Below are 18254 nucleotides of genomic sequence, written 5' to 3'. Positions count from 1 at the left end.
GGTAGGGGCAGAGGGAGAGAATCTCAAGCAGACTCCCCTCTGAACGCAGAGCCTGATGCAGGGCCAATCCCATGACCCATAAAATCACAACCTGAGCCGAAACCAAGAGTCAGATATTTAATGGACTGAGCCACCCAGGAGCCCCTAAAGTTAGTTCTTAATACTGTAAAATTTTAGGTACTTAAATTGAAAATACATTTTGCTAGCTTTCATGAAATATACAGTGGGTCAGCCATTTGTGTTAAAATTATGTATCTGTCCAAGAAAGCAGTTTAAGATACTTAAAAAAAAAAAATTCCAGCAATGCTTCTAAAGTGCTAGACCCCAAACTTTGGACAACCAGGATAGCTTCGCTCACATGCACATAGTGAATGGATTTTAGCCGTGTTTTATCTATACCTTATTCCAAAACCTATTTTGTCTAGCATTGTACATAACATCCTAGGTGCCATCTGAGAAGATGTATTAAAAGGATCTTGAAAATGCTTTAAGTCCCATGATCCAAGAATCTTTATAATCAGGATCTTATAAACTTGATTGTTTCTGCTAGTTCTTTGAAAAGAGACAATTGTGCTTTCAGCCCGGAAATGCTCATACTTGTTAAACTGAATTACCTGGCTCGAGAGTATGTACTTAACTGTGGCAGAAATGAAAAGTAGACTAATTGGCTAGCTACAAGACTTGGAGTTGTTTTACATTTTAGAATGGCTTTACTTCCTCACATTGGTGAACCTAAAATGCCATCTCATTTGTGTGTACCTCATTGTACATATGAGAAGAAAAGTAATGGGGAAAAAAACTTTTCAAAGAATTATTAGCTTTCCATTATCACCCTACATGTCCATTTTCTTAGTGCAATTGCTCAGGGTAATAATATACTTTGTTCCTAGAAGGCTAGGCTAAATCAAACCTGATTAAAAACCTCTTTTTTTTTTTTTTTTTAAAGATTTTATTTATTTGACAGAGAGACAGCCAGCGGGAGAGGGAACACAAGCAGGGGGAGTGGGAGAGGAAGAAGCAGGCTCCCAGCAGAGAAGCCTGATGTGGGGCTCGATCCCAGAACGCTGGGATCACGCCCTGAGCCGAAGGCAGACGCTTAACGACTGAGCCACCCAGGCGCCCCTAAAAGCCTCTTTCTTACAACTTCGGTAGAAACTAGTTTTAATTTCTTCTGGTTTTCTCAGGGCAATAGTTTGGGGCCATTTGGGCCGCTACTGCATCTCCAGCCCTCTAGGTAAAATGAAAAACTAGGCTGCACTGCCCGGCTCTACAAATGCACCAAAGATCCAAAAGGTGGGGTCCTGACCATAATTGCTACTTCTACTTTTCAGTCTGCTAGATAGTGTTCAGAAAAACCACCTTTTTACAGGAGCAATTAAGCCACATCCATCAAAAGGATTAAAACAACAAAAAAGCACATGGCTTCAATCCAACCAAAAATAATCTATGTGCATGGCGGAGCCAAGGTGTTGATATAAAGACCGTCTGCAACATGCTTTTGTAATTTTAAAGGGTATGTATAAATGCTATTTACATGCACTGAAACTTCTGGGAAAATACATAAACTTAATAGCAGTCAACTGTTTTTATTGTGGGACGGGAGTGTCGCTCTTCTTGTATAATTTTCTCTATCTGAATTTTCTAACTCTTGGATATGTTGCTTTTACGTTTTATTTTTTCAGTGTCAATGGATTACCTGGATGGGAAGACTATGAATCATTTTTGCTTCTTTATATTTGCTCAGAATGAAAGAAACCTAAGTGTTATTATGTTAAGAGCACCACGAAAAGACTGATATATTTGACTATTTTAAAAATATAAAATATATTAAAATAAGATATAAAACTGATGGACTGGCATCTATAACTCCTCAAAATTACTCAGAAAAAGATAATTAATCCAATAGAAAAATGAGCAAAGGACGTAAACGGATACTTCACAAAAAAGGAAATGCAGATGTACGGTAGTACGTCAGTAACTGAGGGGAACGCCAGGTAAAGTAATGAAATATCATTTCATGCCCATCTCACTTGGCAAGTTTTCAGCCATTTTGAGGAACAGTCTGGCAATTTCTAGTCAAGTTAAGATGTGCTAATCCTATGATATATGGTTGACTCTTGAACAACTCAGGGGTTAGGACCGCCGACCCTCCACGCATTTGAAAATCCACACATTACTTCGGACTCCCTCCCCAAAAACTTAGTACTAACAGCTTACTTTTGACTGGAAGCCTTAGGAGAACAGTTGACTAACACATTTTTTATATATGCATTATAAACGGTATTCTTACAACAAAGAAAGCTAGAGAAGGGGCACCTGGGTGGCGCAGTCGTTAAGCATCTGCCTTCGGCTCAGGGCGTGATCCCGATGTTCTGGGATCGAGCCCCACATCAGGCTCCTCCGCTAGGAGCCTGTTTCTTCCTCTCCCACTCCCCCTGCTTGTGTTCCCTCTCTCGCTGGCTGTCTCTCTCTGTCAAATAAATAAATAAAATCTTTAAAAAAAAAAAAAAGCTAGAGAAAGAATGTCGAGAAAATGCATTTACAATACCATAATGTAGAAAATCCATGTTAGTGCATCTGTGTTCAAACCCATGTTGAAGGGTCTGCTGTATATCCTAAGTAACTACACAATGAGCAAGACGTACAATGTTTCACCAGTGTTGTTAGCAACACAGAAAGTTTTGGAAGCTGCTTTATGCCATCATCTGGACAGCAGATAAATTGTTATTTCATATAACTGACCACTGTTGCACAGTGTTAAAAATAGTGAATGTGAGCATCACATGGATTCATTACACAATAATGAGTAAAAAATGAAAGCTGCAGAATGAGACGGTATTAGGTTTTCAGTACCAAAGACTAGAGGGTTTGGGGATATTTATAGTGAAAGTGTAACAACATGCATGAGAGTGAAAAAACACCAAATTCTGGGTGGTGAGGAAAGGATATGGACAGATAATTCACAAAAAACCTCTAGAAAGGAAAGGCAATGTGGTTTAGAAGTGGTGAAATGTTAAGATTCGAAAGAGTGCCTGGGAACTTTGAAATTCAGTACGTACTTTTTATATGCTAGAAAGAGTTCACAGAAGCCACCACCAACACACATATACCTTATGCCCAGAAGGTAGTTTCATCAGTGAAGTTTAGTGCCCCGTGTGGGCCACACTAGGAATTGGGAGAGTAAGTCTGAACAAGGTATGGTAACTGTTCTCAAGAATGTAATCTCACAGGGGCTGATTAACTTTGCCCCTGACGGTGAGGGAAATCTGTTCTTTAGTAAATGGGCCAGAGACTCTTAAAAATTAAGCAAAAATTACTGAGGATGGAAGAAGGCAAGGTTCAGATACTCACCACCGCCCCGTTTCCTCTAGGTTTCCTTTTTTTTTTTTTTAAAGATTTATTTATTTATTTATTTATTTATTTATTTATTTATTTGAGAGAGAGCTAGTGAGTGAGCACAACCTGAGGAAGCAGCAGGCAGAGGGAGAAACAGGCTCCCCACCGAGCAAGGAGCGTGAAGCAGGACTCGATCCCAGGACCCCAGGATCATGACCTAAGCTGAAGGCAGACGCTTCACCGACTGAGCCACCCAGGCGTCTCTCTAGCTTTCCTTTAAAGAATGAAGATTATAGGGGCAGGAACCATGAGAATGAGTTCAGCATAAAACAGACGACAACATCTACATACACAGAAATTACTTTTATTATGTTAGAATATTCCCTAATGACCTGGCAATTATTCATGTGAAGGAGAGTTCAGAAAACAGATAAATGACTGTATTAGCCTTGTCCTTGATTAGAGATTTATGAATTATACAAGAAATACTATTGCCTAGAGTAGGTTACTCTAGAAGTAGAAGTAGCAGTAGAGAAGGTCTAGAAGGTCTACGGGGCTGTGGACTTGGAAGATCGTCTCCTTGCTTGTCTGGCTCTTCAGCTGGACCACAAGCCTTACGTACGAGGATGAACATGTTTTCTCTGCTGAATTTAAAGCTTTACAACGGTTCGAATGCTGTAAGAGAAGGAAGCAATAAACAGGTTTTAAATGATTTTTTTAAGACCACTAAAACTAATTTTTTTTACCCTTCCTCCATAATCCCTAACTCATCACTACATTTTCCAGTCCACAGCCACACAGGAGGCTTACCTCTTTCCTGCATGCATCAGTTCAAAGGCTTCATTAATTTGGTCAAAAGACAGATTATGAGTCACAAATTCATCAACTTTTATCTTTTTGGACATATATTCAGACACCAACTTCGGGACACTTTCCACACTCTTCCATCCTGAAAGAAATCATACGTCTATTAATTCTCCCAACAAATCTTTACAGTTTAGCTTATTACTTAGTGGGTGACAGGCATTTAAGACAATACATTTTATCATGAATTAAAGAGGAATGAAGAAGTTCAGAATCAGCAGAGAGGAGGATGAACTTAATGTATGTCTTTAGTAAATGCCTTTTGAGTATTTTCCTTTTCCTGTATTAAGATTTACGAAAATCTCATTAAGGTTTTAGCAAATTGAGACAAAATTTTAAACTACCAAGGACGGAACTCTGGAAGTCTTAAAACAAACTTACTTAGGTCCACAACAGAAAGACTTCGGTAATTGTGAAATTCAGGGAAGAATAAAACTGATGTGATACATGACTTTATTTCTTTGGTTTTAAATTTAGCAATGAAATTAGTGATAGCATCTCACCCTAGAAAACTGTGAAACTGAAAACAAAAGTGGGAAATTTTTAGCTCCTTAAGATTTTAAAGAAAATCAGGTGCTTCAGTCTTTCACTTATATTGAAAGAAGCAATGAATTGACAAAGAAGCCTTCCCACCTTTTAAACCAGGGACATTTCAAACCTCTTCCAAGTCTTTTCCAAATCTGCCTCCTTATGGCTTCTACCAATTATTCTTCCCCTACAAATTGTGGGCCTTTTTCATTCTCCTTTTTTAAAAAATTATTTATTTATTTATTCATTTATTTATTTATTTTAGGTAGGCTCCATGCCCAACATGGGGCTTGAACTCACGACTCCAAAGATCAAGAGTCGTGTGCTCTACCCACTGAGCCAGCCAGGCGCCCCTTTCTTTCTCCTTTAAAACTCCCGGTAACCGAGACAGGCATAGCCACCACTCCTCTCTAGACCAAAAGTTCTATTTCCATCTGTGGGTCATGCTTTAACACCACCCATTGCGCCCCAATGCTCCAGCTTATTTCCCAACCAGCACGTGCTGGGAGGTTGAGGCTTCAGGGAGACGTTAGGCTCAAACCCCCTGGCTCAGCTCAGGACCTGAGAGGATGTGTGGCTTTAAAAGTCTATTCTGAGATACTCAAGTGAGGCATACACCTGGTTGGAAAGGCAAGTAGAGTCAGCTTCACACTTTTCTTGAATATAATTTTTTTTTTTTTAAGATTTTATTATTTGAGAGAGAGGGGGCTTGCTCGAGTCGGGGGAGGGGCAGAGGGAGAGAGAAAGAGAATCTCCAAACAGACTGAGCTGAGCCTGACGCAGGGCTCGATCTCAAGACCCTGAGATCGTGACCTGAGCTGAAACCAAGAGACACTAACCGACTGCAACACCCAGGTGCCCCTTGACATTTTTTAATGGTGAATTCTACAGTATAAAGACAGAAAACTTGGCTAATCTCCTCATACTTTCCTCATCTTTTCCTCTGGCCTTCAGAAAAGTGGACATAGTAGTATGAGGATGGGGGTCTTAAGAGACACTTTGTTAAATACAGATTATTAAAATCTCGTGCTATGTGATTTTTCCCCCAAAAAGGATGGTGAGACTATAAATAATAAATATATATATATTTAAAAATCTATAAAAACTTCCGATTTCAATCATTCATATTGTTGGGATATAAAAGCATGATCTGTGCTTCCTGGCTGAGCAACCACGAAAAAGATGGAAGTGATTTTTCAGCATTCTCCCAGTAGTCAGGCAACCCCAAACAACCATGTACTTTTTATGATCACAAAAGGGAAAAAAGATCAGTCTGGCAGCCTTTCAATTCTGTTACAAGGTCTGGTCTCACACAGTATTCTCAGCTGAAGACCTTGTATTGGTTACAGCTGACGTCAGTGCTACGGAGACGGGGGGATAATCACGTCCAGCGACAGCCGCGCTCTGCAAAAGTGAGTAGAAATGCCAATCATCTGTTTCAGTCCCCAACACAACAGTGTGGCTGACACTGTCGTCTGCGTACCCTGGAACCAACTTCTCACTCCTGCCCTACCCCCAACTAGTTCCTCATCAACACAGTGCTGAGTTTTGTGTGTGTGAAGCGTGACCTTGTGCTTCAGAGGAAGCCGAGCGTCTTCCCAGCCCCAGGGCTGAACACGGATCAAATGTGCAACCCTCCTATTAAAATAACTGTATGCAACAACTTGTGATGGGAAGGTAGTCTATGAAAGTTGTTGTTAAAACAAAAAAAATCAGCTTGGGATTCAAATTCTGCCGGTGGAAATAACAAGAGAGAAAATGTGCTCATCCACTGAGCTACCTCCAAAGGCAGTGCCTTTCCACGTGCGGCCTGTGACCAGCTGAAACGGGCGAGTGGCGATTTCTTGACCCGAAGCAGCTACTCCAACTACCACGCTGACACCCCAGCCCTTGTGGCAGGCCTCCAGCGCTGCTCTCTGCAGACAGAGACGGGGCCAAACGACAGAAGTCAGTGCATTCTGCTGAGAAGATCAGCGAAATATCTTTGCAGGGAGAGGGTGGTGGCACAGAGCTTTTTAAAAAAAATCACAACAAAATGATCACACTGAATATTTAATAAATGTAATTTCATTCAACAGTTTTTTTAAAAAAATTAATAACCTGGTGGAATATTAACACAAAATGAAAGAATGTAAAGCTTTTATTTGCTGTCTAGTTTTTTTTTTAAGATTTTATTTATCTGACACAGAGAGCACTCAAACAAGGGAGTGGCAGGCAGAGGGAGGAGCAGGCTCCCCGCCGAGCAGGAAGCCCGACATGGGGGCTCGATCCCAGAACTGTGGGATCAGGACCTGAGCCAAAGGCAGATGCTTAACTGACTGAGCCATGCAGGTGCCCCTTGCTGTCTAGTTTTTAAAATAAATCCTAGTTCAAATTCTAAAGACTCTATTAAAGCAAGCAGTGGAGAATAGTAACATTCCTGCTGAGCGTCTGCCCCGTGTCAAGGACGGGTCATTACCGTCTGTGTTTTACACAAGAGGAAACTGAGCTTAAGGGAAGTTGTTGCTAGAGGTTAGTAACGTGGATGTACAGCGGACCCCTGAACACGGAGACTGGGGCCCGACCCTGCCATGCAGTTGAAAATTCACATGTAACTGTTGATTACCCCCAAATTTAACTAATAGCCTCCTGTTGACTGGAAGCCGTACCAATATTATAAACAGTGATTAACACATTTTGTGTATGTATCATACGCTCTATTCTTACAATAAAGCTAGAGGAAAAAAAAAAGGAATGAAGCGAGACGTACTTACCATGACTTTCACGTTACCAATACACTCGAAGGAATAGTCCACTCCCCCGTCAGTCATTTCAATGAGCACTTCCTGGATGGGTTTACTGAAGTCCTGGGGGTTAATACATTCAGCGGCTCCAAACTCCTTGGCCCTTGCAAATTTATCTTTATTGATGTCCACACCAATGATCCGGGATGCACCAGCCACCTTACAGCCCATGATAACAGCCAATCCAACTCCTCCCAGGCCAAAGACGGCACAAGTAGAGCCAGGCTCCACCTACCAGTAAGGACGGTCTGTTAGGTACTCATCGCACAAGTGTCAAGGAAATCATTAGGTTTCTTACACGCTGGGCCAAGTGCACTTTCTAGCAAAGCTCTGTTGTATCAAATTAGAAGGCAGAAGCTAAAATCCAGGCCAATCTCTTACCTTGGCTGTGTTCACAGCAGCACCATAACCAGTTGAAATGCCACAACCCAGAAGGCAGACTTTATCCAAAGGTGCTAAAGGATCAATTTTAGCAACAGAGATGTCAGCCACAACTGTATATTCAGAAAACGTGCTGGTTCCCATGTAATGTAAAATGGTCTTTCCTTTGCAAGTAAATCTGCTAGTACCATCTGGCATTAATCCTTTCCCCTGAGTAACTCTAAAGAAAATAAAAAAAGGAAAAAGGAAGGGTAAAATCAGGTTTCCCAAAATGCACAGGAAAAAGAAATCAATTTTAAATACGACAGATAGACAGGAAAGTGTGCTAAGACCCAAAGTCTAATTTCTTTTTTTTTTTTAAAGATTTATTTTAGAGAAAGGCAGCGTGTGCGCGCCAGAGAGAGCATATGCGCACATGAGCAGAAGGGGCAGAGGGAGAGGGAGAACTCAAGCAGACTCCCATGCTTAGGCACAGAGCCCCACGCGGGGCTCATCTCACGACCCTGAGATCATAACCTGAGCTGAAGACGAAAGTTGGACACTTAACCAACTGCGCCATCCAAGTGACCCCCCGAGTCTAATTTCTAACGTATTTATTAAGTACTTTAGTTACTTTCAGCAGTGCCTTATTAGGGAAATCTAAGGAAGACTTATGATCTTACATATCTTTTCCAAGATTCAATATCCTTCTGGATCTCACTGTTGGGTATTGAAATAAATTTAACAGCTACAACTTATGGGTCAGATGAAGTAATTTTAAAATTCCATCATAAAACTGTGAGCAAATATAACTTCTGAAAGCACAGAGCCCAAACCAGAATCCACACAAGCAGAGATTATGAGCAATTATGCAGATCAGGTGATGCAAATAGACAGCCACACTGGCTAATTTAATTTAGATCTTCCAGGAGGCTTTTGTTTTTTAAACAGTCCTCAAGGATGCAAGTTATCTTTTCTTTTTCTTTGTTTTTTGCCTATGTAGTTGGTAACACTAATGAAAGATAAAGAAAAAAAACCTCACAAAGGCAACCAGTATGATACATGGCATCAAATATTATTTTTGACATTCTAAATAGGTAGGTAGGTAATGTAATGTCCTGCTTTGGAGTATAGGCCCTAAAGTCAAACACGGCTGGGTTCAAATCCTGTGTGATCTTGGGCCAGTTAATTAAACTTTGTGCCTTGGTGTCCTCACTGGAAAATAGAAACAATCATATCTTCCTTAGAGACTGCTATAAAAATCACATGTGATCTTATGTAAGGCATTAATATTGTGCCGGGCACAGGGTGCTTCATAAGTATTTGTTATTTTTAGCAAAAACAATGCACTATAATTTGATGTACATTCTTAGGCTCATCTTTTGGAATACACAGAATAAACAAATACACAGATGAAGAGAGAATGGACTGCCTCTAGACTCCAGAGTAAATACACTTCCTTTGAGAGAAAAGTATGACCAGAAACAAACAGCTATGTGACAAAGCTCTACCACAAATAACTGCTAGATCTTTAAGGGAGCGACTTGTTTGTTTAGCCTTCGTTACTGTAAGAAATCACTTCTGTCCCAGAGGAGTTTCTTGAACCAAAGGTGACATGGTACACATTTTAGGCTTTGAAAGGACTTGTCCCTCTAAAAGGCTACAGCCAGCCACAAAAAGCCCGTTACCGTTATTATACTTGATGGGTCCCACCCAAGCTTTTAGGCGGTGTTGAGACTACCTTTCAAAACAAGACTTATTTTGGTTCTAGCTTAGCCAAAACTAACTGGACTTCTGTTATAAAATAAATGGAATCTTGTTTCCCAAAAATATAAACTAAGTTTGTCAATGGCACTAGAAAACAAAAGTAAGATCACACGGATCTTCCATAGATGACTCAATCTTCCAGGTCATGGACTCAATTCCAATGTGTGTGTGGGGGGGTGTGTTCACAAACAACACTGAACAATTCTTGGACACCAGCGGGGTGTCTGAGAATTCAACTCAATTCTGATTCCAGCCACCTGGACAGAGCATCAGATTCCACAGGTTAAGGGCTCAGTTCTACAACATGGCCCCCTACCCTCCACTTCAGAAGCCAGCTGCAAGCTCCAGGCGGTTACCGGTGTCTTTTTTTTAAAGATTTTATTTGAAAAAGAGAGTGCGTGCACGCACACGTGTGCACACGAGTTGGGGGAGGAGCAGAGGGAGAGGCAGAGCATCTCAAGCAGACTCGGTGCCGAGTGCAGATCCCAACACGGGTCTCAACCCCACGACCCCAATATCGTGACCTGGGCTGAAACCAAGGGTAGGAAGCTCAACCGAGTGAGCCACCCAGGTGCCCCATGTTACCTATGCTTCTGAGCCATAGGCTACAGATGGGAGGTTCCAAAGACTTCCTCCTTAGGTTCTTTTAATTCTCCAGAAACACTTAGTTATTAGAGGATATGATAAAGAATCTGAATCAACAGCCAGAGAAGAGACGCGTAGGAGGTATGGGGAGAAGCCGAGGAGCCTCCACACGCTCTCCAGGTAGGTCGCTCTCCCCAGTCTCCATGTGCTCACCAGCCCCAAAGCTCTCTGAAGCCAGTACCTGTGAGGTTTTATGGAAGCTTAATTATCGTCATGATTGACTAAGTCATTGGCCATTGGCTGATTCAACCACAAGAGCCCCTTTTCCCCTACCAAAGGCCAGGCCATCCATAGGTTTCCTAACAGTTTTCCAAAAGTCACATTCATTAATATAATAAAGACACCTATACAGCCCACATCACGGGAAATTCCAAGGGTCTGAGCCAGAAACCATGGCAGAAGACCAAACACATGTGAGAAATGTAAATTTGGTCATCACCGTATTACACTCAGCAGTTCCAATCTTAGGGAAACACCGAAGAAAAAGTAGTGCATATATTCACTAAGACATATGAATAGGAACGTTCACAGCGGCATCAATCATGACAGCCCCCAAACATTTAAGGAGAAACTTAAATGTCCACCAACAGGGAATGGATAAATAGAGATAAATGAATGAAACATGGCAGAGCAACAAAAACAACTGATGCACAGAGCAACTCGGATACATCTCACAGACATTATGAATGAAAGAAACCAGACAAGGGGCGCCTGGGTGGCTCAGTCAGTTAAGCGTCTGCCTTTAGCTCAGGTCATGATCCCGGGGTTCTGGGATCAAGCCCCACATCAGGAACCCTGCCCAGTAGGGAGCCTGCTTCTTCCTCTCTCCCCTGCTTGTGCTCTCTCGCGCTCTCTCAAATAAATAAAATCCTTAAAAAAAAGAAAGAAAGAAAGAAACCAGACAAAAGAGCACACAGTAGGTGATTCTATTTATATCAAGTCCTGTAGGGAAAGAAATCAGAAGAGTGGTTCCCTTTGAGGGAGGAGCTACTGACGTGGAAGGGATACGAATGACTCTGTAGGGTGCTGGAAAGGTTCTCTGTCTTGATCTGGGTGGTTATAACCATCGGCTGTATGTATACCTAACAATTCATGGAGCTGTCCACTCAAGATTTATAGACGAAGTACTTTATTATATATATTCTACCTCAAGAAGAAGGCAAAAAAAAGGCAAATATGAGGAGATCTTAAATTGCCTCAAAATAGTAGTTCTTTAAGTGTGCTTCCTTACTACAATAAAACAGCCACCTTTTCTGTGTCAAGGGTTATTTTATCTCTTGTAGTCTTCCTAGTAACCTTATGAATTTTATTACTTTGGTTTCATGGGCAATAAAATGGCTCATAAAAATCATTTCATTTAATTTCATAACCATGTCCCTCCTTAATATATATTTTGGCAAATTTAGCCTTGTGTTATGGAAGAATGGGTTCAGAAAATTCTGTTTTATCTAAAAGTTATGATATTGGGTAAACCACTTAATTTCTGAGTCTTAACTTTCTCATCTATGAAAGTGGGGATACCAGTGATAGTGAGGTTGCCATTAAGCTGAAATGAAATAATTCATGTAGAATATTCCGTATAGACTGCCACACAATTACTTCCTATTTTAAGAATAAAATAACAAAGATACTAACCTTATCTTCTGGCAAAGGTTTGTTTTAGGGTTTAGACAAAATTTGCATTCTCCACACTGTGGGATGTAAAGTGGGATGACAGTATCACCTGGGAAACAAATGCAGAGACATTCTCCTGAATAGGGAGCACCCGTTTCTAAATGGATACAGTAGCCCCTGCAAATTCCCACTCCTGTCAACGCATGTGGCTTTGCAAAGTTAAAAGCTTCAACTTAGAACCTTACCTATATAACATCATTCAGACACTGACTATACAAGAAATACAAGTTTTCAAAATTTTGATTGAAAAGAAGCTCTTAAAATTGTAACTAGAAAACATGGTCATGGGCTTCAAAATACTGACTCACAGATAAGTCTTTAAGAATTCTTGTTTAATTGGTCGAAACTGGCTTTGGAAATAGTTTCAGATGAATAGCAGTCCACAAAATCCAAAAGAAAAAAACTCAAATATTTGTGCTTCCCAGATAAGGAACAAAATCATTCTTGACAAATGACTCAGGTGATAACTTGTTCATGAAGAAACAATGTACAGCTTATTGGAAATATAATTTCCATGTAGAAATAAGTCAAAATTATGAAATTAAGTGGTTCAAATATCCTCCTTACCTGCCTTCAGCTTAGTAACTCCTTCACCAACACTTTCCACGATTCCAGCACCTTCATGTCCCAGGATCACTGGAAAACTCCCTTCAGGATCAGCCCCACTCAGGGTATAGGCATCGGTGTGGCAAACTGCAGTGGCAATAATCTAGCAGGATATTAAAGAGCATGTAGTGTGTTTGTCTGCATGCATTTCAGGGTGAGATATAGGTCAAAGGTAAGGCATTTTTAATTTAACCCTATTTCATTGATGCTAAGATACATTTCTTTGATATTTTAACCTCTTCAAAATCAGCATGTGCTTATAATCTATGGCATCTTAACAATTAGAATTGACATTTTTTAGTGATCCATAAAATAATGGTGTGTTTATATGCAGAGGAAATGGTACATCTATCTCCTTTCCAGTGCAGGCTAGCAAGAGCCGGTAAACACAGTGATTTTATGGGCATTGGGCCTCCAAGTGTGGAGAGGAATATGACCCATGTACAAAGCAGGTGGAGCTCACTTCATTGCTGGGGTCCTCCTGGCTGCTGACAAATGTGATTTCTAAGAAGGTACAGTCTACTTCTGAAATATGACACGCTGCTTATTCTGGGCCAAAATTCAGAGCTTTTAGTGAAACCAACTCCCTTTTTAGCAGACACACACAATTTCTACTTAAATAACCCTTTATTCCCATATCTCTGGCTTTTAAAAAGTAGTATCTTTCTAAACCACTAAAAGCACAGAAAAGAAATCTTGGAGGGGCACCCGGGTGGCTCAGTCTGCCTTCAGCTCAGGTTATGATCCCAGGGTCTTGGAATCGAGCCCCGCATCAGGCTCCCTGCTCAGTGGGGAGTCTGCTTCTCTCTCTCCCTCTGCCACTCCTCCTGCTTGTGCTCTCTCCCTCTCTCTCTCTCAAATAAACAAAATCTTAAAAGAAAAAGAAATCTTGAAGTGTTTATATTTACGCGTCTTTGTTTCTCACGTATACCTGCTATTTGTTAGTAGTTTCCCATATAGCTCATCTTAGTACGTCCCAGGACACATTTTCTTTTTCGGTGGCAAAATCACAATCAGGTTAATTTCTGAACTTAAAGAAAAACATATAAACTGTACAAGATTTCAGATTCCTGGGTCCAGGTTGAAAAGGATCTTAAAAAGTTATTTGGCCCTGGGCTCCTCCACTTGACATTTGATCCCTGGGAGTATGAGCGTTTGGAGGTGGGATGGGGAAAGTATACTCTAATTCAGGAAAGTTTACTTTTTCTAGAATGTTAGTTTTATTCCATGGTCACGACTTTAAAGTATTAATTTTATATCAAAACAACAGAGTAGAATGCTAAAAATATCCAGGTGGCTGCCTTGGGCAACATCCCTCTTTCCAGGGGTAACTTCCTTTCTCTGCCACAGCAGAGGTTGAGTGGGACTAGACTGATGGATCCCCTGAACCCTGGCCTTGCCTGCAAGGGTGAGTACATTTTAAAGCTCTCGAAGCAAGCAGACTTCACTTGCTTGCTGCTCCAGTCAAATCCGGAGTCTCTTCCCAAATCTTATGTGAAACCTCCTCTAACAAAACTGAAGACCATTTCTACTTTTGTTTCTGAAGTGTCATCATACATTTTAAGTCATGGGATCAGGAGAAAGGGGAGCATCTTACAAATTCATCTTAAACACAGGCTATGGAAGATAAATTGCAATAATCCAGTGATCCGTGGGGAAGGCTGCGGAGCTCAATGTCAAAGCTAAAAAGACGGAGAAGAGTGCTGCAAAAGTGAAGGGGGTAAAATAAGAGGAGGATGTTGTGATTCTAAGGCTGGACGACTTTCGATACCTTCTCCTTGACACTGGCCTCTGGGATTTCTCCTCAGAGGATTCATCTACCCAGAGACCTAATTGTAAGTCTTCTCTTCCAGTGCCTTGGATGTATCATTACCTTAATTCGAACTTCATGAGCCTTTGGGGGTGCCACCTCCACCTCCTCTATAGAGAGAGGCTTTCCTGCCTCCCAGGCAACCGCAGCCTTGCACTTGATAACCTGAAATGGGCAAAAAAGAGAGCAAGTTATTTATCCTCCTGCATAATAATGACCTACTTATTAGTTAATTTAGATCCTGACGAATGCTAACCTTAGAAAGTATATCAGACAATCACAAAAACTATACACCCCGAAGTGATATGGAGAACTGTTTTGCATGTTTTCAGATTTCATATATATAATGTTCACTAAAAAAATTTAATTGAGATGACCACATGGTCAGATATAAAAGCCTCTTTTGGTTAAGAAGTTTTATTAATCAAATATTTAATGACCTTCTACAATGCAGAAGCAGGAGCACATCAAGAATACGGATTCCAGGGGCACCTGGGTGGCTCAGTGGGTTAAGTGTCTGCCTTCAGCATGGGTCATGATCTCAGGGTCTTGGGATTGAGCCCCATGTCGGGCTCCCTGCTCAGCAGGGAGTCTGCTTGTCCCTCTCCCTTTGCCCCGCACCCCTGCTTGTGCTCTCTCTCCCTCGCTCTCTAATAAATAAATACAATCTTTAAAAAAAAAAAAAAAGAATACAGGTTCCAAGACAATCTGATTCAATAGGTCTGGCATAGGATCCAAGGAATCTGAACGCTTAACATTTACCCTAGAGTATTCCTTTGCTAAGGCTGGTTTAAGTTAACACTGGTTTAGTGCAAAACTGCAAAGTGGGAAGAAGCATAAAGAGCACCAGAATGCAGGAACTTTAAAATACCACATCGACTCCTTTAGCTGTGCTATCCAGTACAGTGGCCACTTGCTATGTGTGGTACTGAGGAGTTGGAAAATGGCCAGGCTGAACTGATATAAACTGTTAAGTGTAAAAGTTACCCGGATTATGAAGACTTAGTACAAAAAAAGTAAAAGTATTTCAGTATTTAAAAAATATTAATTATATGTCAAGATAGTAACTTGAATACAGTAGTTCTTCCTTATCTGTGGAGGATACATTCTCAGACTCTCAGTGGATGTCTGAAACGATTATGTTTTTTCTATACAAATATACCTGTGATAAAATTTTATTTATAAATTAGGCACAGTAACAGATTAACAACAATAATAAAATAGAACAATTATAATAAGGTATGTAAATATGGTTTCTCACTCAAAATATCTTATTGTACTGTATGCAGTCACCCTTGTGATGATGTGAAATGATAAAATGCCTACGGGAGGTGATGTGAAGTGAGTGACAAAGGCACTGTGATGTAGTGTTAGGCTACTACTAACCTTCTGACAGTATGTCAGAAGGAAGATCACCTGCTTCTGGATTATAGTTGACCTTGGGTAACTGAAAGAGTGGATAAGGGGGGGATTACTGTATAATGGATTAAATTTTTATCCAATTTTAATGTGGTAACTAGAAAAATAAAAATTACATACGGGACTTGTATCTATAGCATAGCATTGCCTTAGAAATTCTAGTCAGTACACTCCTCCTTTACTAGAGAATCAGGTGTAATGAGAGTTAAAAAAAAATTTTTTTTTAATTGAAGCATAGTTAATATTGAATATTACTTTCAGGTGTACAACATAGTGATTTGATGTTTAAATACATAAGGAAATGATCACCATGGGAGGTCTAGTTATGATCTGTCACCATACAAAGTTATTACAATATTTTATTGACTTTATTCCCAATGCTGGACTTTACATTTCCATGACTTCTTTATTTTATAAGTGGAAATTTGAACCTCTTAATCTCCTATTTTGCCCTCCCTTCCCCTCCCACAGGAAAGTTTTGATTAGTTCACATAATGCTTATGAAATGTGTTGACAGAATAAACGTTGCAAACTGCTGGGTTTATAGGAGGCAGACCTGAAAGTCAACAATTCCAACAAGTGTAAGTTAAAGGGAGAGGCATAAAGTGCTACAGAATGCACAAAGTAGAGAAAGAAAGTTAATTTTGGTTGGTGGGTTTGAAAAAACTTCACTTTTACCTAGGATACCAAAGGATGAGAAAGAGTTACAAACAGTGATAAAACAGCTACAATTACAAAAAGCAACTGTGAGAAGTAAATGAAAATGAAGTCCCTAATACAATCCTTGGCATGGTGTAGCTCGGCAAAAACGAATCAATATTTATTGGTAGCAGAGCAGAGAGTGGAGGAAAAGGAGAGTTGAATTATATATAGAGATGAGTGGTTTGTGTAAATTGGTGAGGCTGGAAATTACTGCTTTTAAAATTAAAGTGTATATATTAAATCTGATGGTGGAAAAATTCAAGACATTGCATTAGAATCTGTTTTCAACTCAATGTTCCGTTAAATCTCAAAACAAAAGTCCTAAAGGTCAAATTCAGAATAGTCCTGGGTCCTAGAGAACTTGAGCAACACGCATAAATAATTCGTCTATAATCTAAGTTTTTATGCCCCTTCCCCTCATTTCAGGAATGTTTGAAAGATTAACCTTTTCCTTTCAATGACAATTCTAAGCAAGCAAAGCTCCACCCTAAATCCACAGGCAATTGCCCTACCTCAACATTTGAACTATCACAGGATTATAATTTTTCACCTTCTCCTTCTCACTTGGTAATAAGGAAAAACAACTTGCCAATGTGTTAAGTCTAAAAGATCGTCTGGAGTTTACGATTTCTTCTCTACTTCAACATTTAAGGTCCTAAATCTTTCTAGAAAATTTCTAAAGTTTTCAAAACATTAAAACACTAAATAACTTTTATTGTTATTCGTATATTTCTGCCTTTATTGTCCAATGCATATTTCAGGAACCTGGAATAGGTCCTCGCACAGGGACAGACCTGGGACTGGAATCTCGGCTATCTTAAAGTGACCACTAAGGACGCCGAACCTCTAGGCCTGTAAAATGGAGACAATATCTCGCACAAGTGTCACGGGAGGATTAAAGAAATATAAACTTCTGGTGCCTAAAGTGCTCAAAAATGTTACTACTGAAAGGGGCCTAGGAATCTTCCCCAAATACATTCTTTGGTGTCACCATAATTGTTCAATTATGATTTACAATCCTGAAACACAGCAACCTTAAGGGTTAGGAGCACGGGTTCCGCTACCTGCAAGTATGACCGCAGGCAAGTTAGTTATTTTAGCATACGCAAAGCACAAGCGCTCCTAAACCACTTCTAGCAGGATACCGACCACCCCGGTCCCCTAATCTCCGGTTCTCCCCACCCCCACCCCGCTCCGCTATCCCAGAAGCAGCAAAATCCTTTCAAGGAAGGAGCGGAAACAAAAGATTCTTTCCCTTCCTTCCCCCAGAGCAGCTCGCCCAAGGCACTGTTTCGGATCCGGCAGCTCATGCCTGTCTACGGGCCGAGCCCCGCGCCACCAGCGCAGTCAGCGGCCCGGTTCCATCCTACGCTTTCCCTCTGTCTCCTCCCTTGGAGTCGGTCGCGCTGCACTGCCAGGCCTACCTGGTTCGCCATGGCCTCGGACTCGGTCAGCGAGGGGCGGACATCCGGGGTGGAACCCACCGTATTGGGCACGTGGGCGGGGCGTGCGGCTGGCGCAGGGGGGCGGGGCGTGCTCTTGGCGTGGTACCGCCTCCGACCGCCCAGGGGGCGGAGCGTGAACGAGGTTTGCTAGGCGGGCTTTGGGCGCGAAGGGCGGGGCCTGAGCTTGGCGCGGGCGGCGCTCTAGCGCGCGCCCACGTGGTTTCAGCTCTGAATTTGGCGGGGTTTGGGCGAGGCCATCAGGCTAGATGCGAAACGTCTGTGTACGGAAGGGGTTTTCCCCTTGTCACTTTAGCC

General features: G+C 41.1%; 2 protein-coding genes across 2 annotated transcripts in view; one reads left to right on the top strand and one right to left on the bottom strand.

Moving 5' to 3' along the window:
• Positions 1-2331, top strand: part of METAP1 (methionyl aminopeptidase 1) — a 78749-nt gene extending 76418 nt beyond the window's left edge. Inside the window, exon 12 of the mRNA XM_045792280.2 lies at positions 1683-2331. The gene's annotated coding sequence lies outside the window, so the exon portion shown is untranslated. The remainder of the gene's footprint in view (positions 1-1682) is intronic.
• A 1349-nt stretch (positions 2332-3680) lies between these two features.
• Positions 3681-18019, bottom strand: ADH5 (alcohol dehydrogenase 5 (class III), chi polypeptide). The gene is made up of 9 exons (XM_045792300.2): positions 17919-18019; positions 14437-14538; positions 12525-12666; positions 11919-12006; positions 7893-8112; positions 7482-7742; positions 6509-6644; positions 4147-4285; positions 3681-4011 (listed from the first exon to the last, which is right to left on the bottom strand). Exons 1-9 carry the CDS (start codon positions 17928-17930, stop codon positions 3987-3989), a joined length of 1125 nt encoding a protein of 374 aa, XP_045648256.1. The 5' UTR covers positions 17931-18019; the 3' UTR covers positions 3681-3986.
• Between the last annotated feature and the right edge of the window lie 235 nt (positions 18020-18254).

The sequence above is a fragment of the Ursus americanus genome, chromosome 8 (assembly GCF_024610735.1).
Source record: "Ursus americanus isolate L20-20 chromosome 8, mUrsAme1.1.p, whole genome shotgun sequence".
NCBI lineage: Eukaryota > Metazoa > Chordata > Mammalia > Carnivora > Ursidae > Ursus > Ursus americanus.
Note: the sequence above shows the minus strand (reverse complement) of the source record. Positions and strands in the feature narration are given on the sequence as shown.